Below are 9,195 nucleotides of genomic sequence, written 5' to 3'. Positions count from 1 at the left end.
TATAATTTAAATTGCCTGTGTGACCCATATTATCATGTTTTGTGTTATTTTTTTTTAATCTTCCATCCCAACCAATATTAAAATAAAATTGTCACTTGTGTGAATTGTATTGTTCAGGTCATACATTATGTACCCAAATTGATTTAAATGTTTTTTTTTATAATACATAAGCATCAATCACACTTGCATTGTACTTCATTTAAAGATTGATTTTCATTGAAATTGATATTTTTATCATACTATTTAAAAGTTGAACAAGATGGAATCACATTTTTCTGGTATGGTTAAGATCAGTTGTTCATAAACCTTTATTTCATGATGGAACTCAAATTGGGATTCTTCTAGGAAATTGGGTGTCTAATCCAGGTAGAAACATCTCCATGGAGAGTTGTTGTCACTGCAGCGTGAGTGCCTTTGCATTCAAATATTGTAAAGAATGTTGGGCGTTTTGTTCTGTGGCTGCGAGATAGCTGCGGCATCCACCATTAATCATTTCGGATGAACACGACAAGAGCAAGAAAAATCATCTTGACCAGATAATAAGAATATTCTGGAAACTACAAGCCCCTTCACAGGGTACACTTCAAGAGCACCGACAATAAAATGATTTTCAAAAAAACTTTTTAACTGCGCAGGATGAAAGCATTCCGTGTGTGCGTCTAATCTTTGCCCGGTGAGCGAATTTAATCACTAAAAACACGTCATTTCACGGTAATTGTGAGGAGCTGACATGAGGACAACACCCAGCATGAGTCTTTGACTCATGGGGAGACCAAGATGCTTGTGTGGTTTTCCACTGTAAGAAGATAAAGGTAATCGGAAATTGGCATCCTTTGATGTCCTCGTTACAATGGCACATCTAGGCCACAAGAAGCCCACCAATCTGCAGTTAAGTGTACTTCTGCAGAGAGAGTAATGGCTCTTCTCTGAGAAGCTGTATATTGTGCTAACCAGAACAGATGACGTAATCTCAATGAGAACTGAACTCACCAAACACATCGGGCCCTGCAGTATTTTTCGTGACTGGCATAAATCTGCCACGGTGGACAGCACAACTATGCACCAGAAGTGGTTTAGACAGTTGACAGTGGATCTGATAGTGGTCTGTCTGCACTGGTGTGGCAGTGTTCACAGCAGACCTTGTTCCCCACCAATCAAAGCGGCCCCTTTAATTTCCATTAGGCCTCATGGAGACATTGCTGTGTGGAAAAGGACGACGGGTGATGGCAGCAATCAGTGTGTGTGAGTGGAGGATTGTCTCTCTGATTTGTTGAGAGGAAGAGTCCCGAACAGAAGTATAGGATAAGACAAATAAGTGACAATATAGAACAATTACATATTTCAGGTGACATAAGGGGTGAATTTCATAGGCCATGTCCTTCTCCACTGTTTGACAATAAGGAAAGTGTAAATATTTGAAGTACAACCTAACCTAAGCAGGTTCATTGCCAACCATAGTGAGAGAATTTATAGATATATGTACTTTAATAAATACAAATACTATGACTTAATACTTTTGAGACATAAAAACACCAAGTTGGATACAGAGAGTCACTTACCCTCTAGAAATTTGTCAAGCAGGGTAAAAAGGTCTTAGAATCTCCTCCTTGTTTTAGTTTGCTCTGATCAACAGTGCTTACCTGAGCTGTAAGAGGAGGTGACCAGAATGTGAAGGTTCCAAGAGGACTTTGCATGCTCTTGTCTTGTGCCTACTTGCAACTCCTGAAGGGACCCTCTAGGTTCGGTAGGAGTGTACAGAAATCAAATTATCACGCAGCAAGGTGCACCTCGAAAGAAAGACGAGTTGCACCAGAACGTCTTTTCAAAGCAGACTGGTCTGCCAAATAGCCAAACGTGCAGTGAGGCTTGCACGAAAATCAGGATACAGAAGCATTTGCACATCCCAACGGATGCGGGTTCTACGAAAATAGACCCCATTATCTGAGAGCTGTCTGAAACATTACAAGGGGGACTTTTAGTAAAAAATACTTAAGTCCCTATCAAGTAGATTCATAGATCTGATTCCAAATGTTGCAGTGATGACACCGTCAGTTTATTTCTACTTTAGCTATTTCCTAGAAGGATATTTTTTCAAATTCAACTAAATCAGAGATCTACAATGATTGACGTTACAAAACAACAAAGCCCACCTCTATTTGTTCTGCAAACGGTTGTAATTCTGCTTCTTAATCTAAAGGAATTAACCGTCTCTATGAATGATGATTAAAAAGTAATTTACAAGTTTGTTAAAATTGCCCTTGCAGATCATAAACTCTTAAACAATGTAGCAAAGCGTTGTGTTGCCAAAGTAAAGGACTATTTTCCTGGTGTTGGTGGAAATGTGCAGCAATCTGGAGGAAGAATCTTCTTCCTGCCTGCCACCTTGTTGCAAAATAAAATTAGCTGAGGTGCCTTAACTTAATTATGCGCTAATAGAGGGGATCCAATGTGTGACCCTATATGTTCAAAGGTTGCAGCATCACGATTGATTGAGCTGATTAAATGTTGTTTCAAAAGATCTTAACTGCTGAGTGCCTGGAAAGACAACGATGTGGGTAAGCGAATTTGACAGGTGGATTCCAAAAACGTGCGTCACTTGTTTAAACTGCCCTCTGATGCTTTACTGTGCACAGCAATCACAATGTGACTTATCAGTAACTTTTAAGACACTGAGGGTCTCATCATTTTCAAACTGTCACAGAAGGGACACTCACGTGCATAAATCATACAATAAAACAGCACAGTCACTCTGCAAAGTCTTGTGGATGAATGACAGCGAGTTCAAGGTCAAAGGATTATTCTCTTCGATAATATAAATCAACATGTTACCCATCTAAATGGGAGGCAGTTTTTGTAAGTGCGATTTATTGAGGGTACGGATCACTACTCGGAAAAACGGTGGACGCATTAAAGTAGGAATACATTGAAAATTGTGCTAAGTAACAATGAGTATTGAGTTGGCAGATTTTTCTGATAGATTGACATTCTGAAGATGATTTTTTTTTGGGGTTAATGTGTGTCAAAGGTTTTACAGATCTCTCGCCAAAGGCCTTAAAGTTTGAGGTATGTTTTGATATGGTCTGTTACTTTCATCTTTAAGAACACTACAGTCATCAGCTGTGAGTCAATGAGTTTGTATATAGACACCAAGTGATGCAGACCACAAAACCTCTATACCAGTAACTGGTATAGACATATTTCTGAGTCACAATTTGCCATGATTCCATATGAATTAATATAATACATATACATGAACAATATGTCATCTCATCTTCTCCCACTTTTCTGAGTTGGGCCGCGGGGGAAGTAGCTTTAGCAGGGATACCCAGACTTCCCTTTCCCCACCCATTTCATTCATCTCTTCCAGGAGGGATCCTGAGGCATTCCCAGGCCAACCGAGAGACATAGTCTCTCCAGCGTGTCCTGGGTAAGTCCCCGAGGCTTCTTTCCTGTGGGATGTGCCCAAAACACCTCACTAGGGATGCGTCCAAGAGTCATCCAGATCAGAGGCCCCAGCTATCTCATCTGGCTACTCTCAATCTGGAGCAGCCTCCCAGATGACCAAGCTTCTCAACCCATCTCTAAGGGAAAGCCCAGAGACCCAGCAGAGGAAACTCATTTTGACCGCTTGTATCTGGGATCTTGTTCTTTTAGTCGAAAGTGGGGGTAGGAGTGTAGATCGACTGGTAAATTAAGAGCTTCGCCTTTCGATTTAGCGCCCTCTTTACCACAATGGACTGATTTAAAGTCTGCATCACTGCTAACGCTTCACCGATCCGCCTGCTGATATCCCGCTCTGTTCTTCCCTCTCTCATAAACAAGACCCCAAGATAGTTGAACTCCTCCGCTAGGGGCAGTAGCTCATCCCTGACCTGTAGAGGGCATGCCACCCTTTTCTGACTGAGGAACATGGTCTCTCATTTGGAGGTGCTGATTCTCATCACAGCCACTTCACAGTGGGCTATGAACCACTCCAGTGAGTGTTGGACATCACGGCCTAATGAAGAACCACATCCTCTGCAAAAAGGAGAGATGCATTGCTGAGGCCACCAAACCTGACACCCTCTACGAACCGGCTCCAACTAGAAATTCTGTCGTTAAAAATCATGAACAAACTCTGTGACAAAGTGCAGCTTTGGCGGAGTCCAACTCTCACCGGAAACGAATCAGAGTTATAGCCAGCAATGTGGACTGAACTCTGACACCGGTTGTACAGGGACCGAACAGCTCAATATTCGGGGGTTTGCTACCCCATACTCCTGAAGAACCCACCAAGGGACACAGCCGAACCCCTTCTACAAGTTCAAAAATCATATGTAGACTGGTTGGGCGAACTCCCATGCACCCTCGAGTATTTCTGCTGAGAGTGTAGAGCTGGTCCACTGTTCCACAACCAGGTTGAAAACCACATTGCACGTCCTGAATTTGAGATTCAACTTTCCGACGGACCCTTCTCTCCAGCACCCCTGAATAGACCTTACAAGGGAGGGTAAGGAGTGTGATTCCCCTGTAGTTGAAACAAAGGAGGGGACCACCATCCCAGTCTGCCAATCCAGAGGCACTGTCTCCAATGTCCATGCGATGTTGCAGAGATCTGTCAACCAGAACAGCCCCACAACATCCAGAACATTCAGAAACGCCGAGCGAATCTCATCCACCCTCAGCGCCCTACCACAGAGGAGCTTTTTAACCACCTCAGTGACCTCAACCCCTGAGATAATGGAGCCCACATCAGAGAACCCAGACTCTGCTTCCTCATGGGAAGGTGTGTCGGCGGAATTGAGGTCTTCGCAGTATTCTCTCCACTGCCTCACAAAGTACCAAGTTGAGGTAAGCAGCACCCCATCCCCACTATACACAGTGTTTATGGGGCACTGCTTCCCCTTCCTGACATGCCGGACAGTGGACAAGAATTTCCTCGAAGCAGTCTTGAAGTCATTCGCCAGGGCCTCATGGAACTCCTCCCATGCCCGGGGTTTTGCCTCAGCGAGCACCTAACCTGCATTCCGCTTGGCCAGACAATATCTATCAGCCACTTCGGGAGTCCCACATCCCAGAAATGCCCGATAGGACTCCTTCTTCAGCTTGACGGGATCCCTCACTGTTTGTCTCCACCAACGTGTTTGAAGATTGCCGCCACGACAGGCACCGCCCACCATTATATATTATGACAAATACCAATATTACAGGAAGAAAAAAACTGTTCATATTGATGATATATTCCTAAAGGGAAGATACTCCAGTTGTTTCATTTAAATTGAATGGGTTTGCATAAAAAAAGAAATACCCCCCCCCCCCCCCGACAATATCGGATGTCAAATTCTAACTTGAATCGTGGTTTTATGTATATTGTTACTCCTAGTTCCGCAATTGTTGTTAAAAAACTGTAAAAGGCTCTCTCAGGGCAGCCATAACTACAATGTGGCCTATAATGAAAACAAGTTTCCTCAAAGTGTCAACTAGTGTTCAACATAGGTAACCCCCTGAGAATTGTTTCTGCACATTACCGTGATAAAGCAATTGTGGCAACACCAGAGAAAATTATGGGGCAATGGCTTTCTGCCTTCAAGCATAACAAAGCAGCTATTCTTTTGTGAATGACATACATGTAGTGATTTGATGCTGTTCCACTCACAACCCTTCATTGGTAAGGCTGATTAAGTCTCTTGTGGGTCCTTATGTGTATAAAAAAATTATATATATATATATATATATATCATCAGATTGGAATTTGTGGTTCAACAGATCTCCAAACTTCATGCATTTCGCTTCAATTTAATAAGGTGTCACTGTTGTAAATGAACATCATGCATGTGGATGTGCGCTTTTCTGTCTGCATGGACAGACTTAATCAGTGGCGCTATCTTTCAGCATCACTTTTGACCGTGTCACAATCTAGCAGTGCACTTTTAATTTGGAAAGTTCCATAAAAAAAGATTCATAGTGTGGCAAGTAATAGCGATCCAGGATTGAACTTGTTCAACTCACTTCATTTTTTTCACATGATGTTTTAATAAATGGGTCTTCTGGAATATAGTTCCAGCTGAGTATTGTCCATTAAAAACATAGTATGACACTCATAAATACTACGAGCTTTTAAATTTAACTTAGCAGAGATGTTGGACATTTACTGTGTTGCGCTTCTTATACACACACACGCACGCACACACCCATCTATTTTCTGAGCTGCTTATCCTCACAAGGGTCATGGGAGTCCTAGTGCCAATCCCAGCTGTCATCTGCTAGAGGCGGGGTACACCCTGAACTGGTTGGCAGCCAATCGTAGAGGCAGATGGAGAAAGACAACCGTCACACTCACAATCACACTTAGTGGAAATTTAGAGTCTCCAAATAATGCATGCTTTTTTTGTGATGTGGGAGGGAACTGGAGTGCCCGGAGAAAACACATGCAGGCATGGGGAGAACATGCAAACTCCCCACAGGTGGGGCCTCGATTTGAACCCCAGTCTTCAGAACTTTGAGGCCAACGCTCTAACCAGTTGTACCACCATGCTGCCCTTTATATATATAATGTGTATGTATCTCAACCACCGCATCCCATATTTTATTATCAGTGGGCTTTAATCTGGTCAACTCAAATGCAACAGGATACAGTCATTACAACATGAGTGGATCGCTCCTATTGTATTATAAGAAGAAAATGTGTGGGTGGGGACGTTGGACGTGCGTTGGTGGTCACCAGTCCTCAGGACAGGACATGTTCATGTAAGGCATGCATGAGGTATGTTCACGTACTTGTATTAGGACATACAGGCAAGCCATCAACAAAATGTCACGAAGCCTGGCAAGCTAGTGCTAGAGCTCGTATTTGTGTGTAAACTGTGTCGTTCTGTTTACCACTAACTAACTAGAGCAGTGAATTCCAACCTTTTTCTAGCCAAGGCACATACTTTACAATTGAAACAAAAAAAATGTCACAAAAAGTAGATACATTAATTGCTGTATGTACTTCCTGCCATCAAATAAAGAACATTAATTTGTTTGGTCTGTCACCATGCCTCAATGGCATAAATAGATTAACAAAAATACATTGCTTATTGCATGTATATAGTTTTTAAACATTTAAGTGCACAAGTATGTACAGTAAATGAGGTCATTTAAATCATTGCTCCATCTTGAGATCAGACCGGTTATTAATTTTTTTTAAACTTACTAATTAGTGATCAGGCTGATCTTGCAAGGCCAAATACCTATATCCATCCATCCATTTTCTGAGCTGCTTATCCTCACTTGGGTCATGGGAGTGATGGAGCCCATCCCAGCAGTTATTGGGCAGGAGGTGGGGTACACCCTGAACTGGTTGCAAATCAATCACAGGGCACATAGAGACGGACAACAGTCGCACCCAAAATCCCATCTAGGGGCAATTTAGAGCCTCAGATTAAGGCAAGTTTTTGGAATGTGGGAGGAAACCCACGCAGTCATGGGGAGAACATGCAAACTCCATACAGGCAGGGCCAGGATTTAAACCCCGGTCCTCAAAACTGTGACACAGATGGTCTAACCAGTCGTGTCACTATGCTGCCCTAATGCGTATACACACACACACACACACACACACACACACATCGATGATGATGATATACTGTATATAGCTTCGTTCCGTCCCACTGTATTTCCAATAAATATGCATTTTATTACAAATAAAAACGGAGTATATCTAACATTTCCCTTGTACAGTGAAACTGTTTGAGGATGAAAAGGCATACAGATCTGCTCATACTGCATAACTAGGAAGTTGAACAGAATAGGTTAAAAAACAAAACAGAATAAAAATGGGTATCATTGCTCTAGTAATTCGACTATTTCATATTTTCCGTGCATCTTTGCCACGTCAACAGGTGTCGATCCGGAAGAGTCTTGCAGTGCTCTATCTGCTCCATTGAGCAGGAGTGCCTTAACAATGGGGATGTTGCCATGCAGGGCAGCAAGATGTAAAGGTGTCGCTTTTTCTGCACTCACAGCATTCACGTCTGCGTGATGAGAAATCAAGTGCAGGACACTTGGGAAGCTGAGGCTGGCACAGGCAACGTGTAACGGCGTCCACTGTTCGCTGTCCTCAGTCACATTCGGGTCGGCTTGGGCGGCCAGGAGCTTGGCCACCATTTCGGCCTCGCTCTGGTGACAGGCAAGATGCAGTGGAGTCCAATTGTTCTCTCCAGGAGCGTTGACGCTAGCACCCAGAACTTTTAGTTCCTCCATGGTGGTTTCATGTCGCTTTATGGCAGCCAAGTGCATGGCAGTCCAGCCCTGGTGGGTCCTTGTATCCGGGTCGGCCCCATTTGACAGTAATTGCCTGCATATGCCATTGTGGCCATTAAGAGCCGCGAGGTGAAGTGGAGTGTGTCCTCTTTTGTCTGCACCATCGACCACAGCCCCGCTCTTCACCAACTGTCGTACAATTCTGTTATGCCCTGCCTCGGCTGACAAGTGAAGTGGAGTGGACAGGGAGCCATCAGTAGCGTTGAGATCTGCTCCTTGAGAAAGAAGCAATTTAGTAATACTGGTGTGTCCGTAAGCAGCAGCCAGGTGAAGCGGTGTCCTCTTTTGCACCTCCTCCCCTTCCCCTATCACCGTGATCGACAGCCGCGTTAGCAGCAGGCGGACAACCGGTTCGTGGCCGTTCTGGCAAGCCAGGTGCAAGGGCATCCATCCTAACTTTTCACGGGGATCCGCGACGGCTCCGTTGTCCAAAAGCAGTCGTACGGCCCTGTCATCACCGTTCTGAGCTGCAAAGTGAATGGGTGTCCAGTGGTCCTCATCTCCCTGAACGGGATTGGCACCATGCTCCAGCAGCAAAGCCATGATATCGTGATGCCTGCAGAAATGAAACTATTAGTTTTAGCAGAATTCAGGCCAAGTTCTTAAGGTCATTCAGTTTCACAATTCATCCATCCATTTTCTGAGCAGATTATCCTGCACTGTATGCAGTTTTAATTGTTTTTGTCATTTTTGTTTTTATCCCATTTTAAATGTTTTATCTCTTTGTTTTCAAAGGCCTTTAATCATGTAAAGCCCATTGCGTTACCTCGCGTATGAAATGCGCTATACAAATAAATTTACTTTGCTTTGCTTTACAATGGTGCCGATGATAGAGGCTCCAGCAGGTCCAATATACAAGCCGTTTGATCTTAAAGATGTTGATTGTCTTACTGCTAACTTGTCTCGTCTCTC

The 9,195-nt window shown here is 43.5% G+C and overlaps 1 protein-coding gene across 5 annotated transcripts in view; it reads right to left on the bottom strand.

Annotated features, from left to right (window-relative positions):
• Positions 1-5,833: 5,833 nt before the first annotated feature.
• LOC133504416 (ankyrin repeat and protein kinase domain-containing protein 1-like) overlaps positions 5,834-9,195 on the bottom strand; it is a 68,413-nt gene continuing 65,051 nt past the window's right edge. For 3 of the 5 annotated variants that reach the window (XM_061826623.1, XM_061826622.1, XM_061826624.1), the window contains one exon: positions 5,834-8,839. In XM_061826623.1, coding sequence (XP_061682607.1) covers positions 7,804-8,839 — 1,036 coding nt within the window. In that variant the 3' untranslated portion in view covers positions 5,834-7,803. The remainder of the gene's footprint in view (positions 8,840-9,195) is intronic. The other 2 variants (XM_061826627.1, XM_061826628.1) reach the window with 1 other exon arrangement.

Source organism: Syngnathoides biaculeatus, chromosome 8 (assembly GCF_019802595.1).
Source record: "Syngnathoides biaculeatus isolate LvHL_M chromosome 8, ASM1980259v1, whole genome shotgun sequence".
Taxonomy (NCBI): Eukaryota; Metazoa; Chordata; class Actinopteri; order Syngnathiformes; family Syngnathidae; genus Syngnathoides; species Syngnathoides biaculeatus.
Note: the sequence above shows the minus strand (reverse complement) of the source record. Positions and strands in the feature narration are given on the sequence as shown.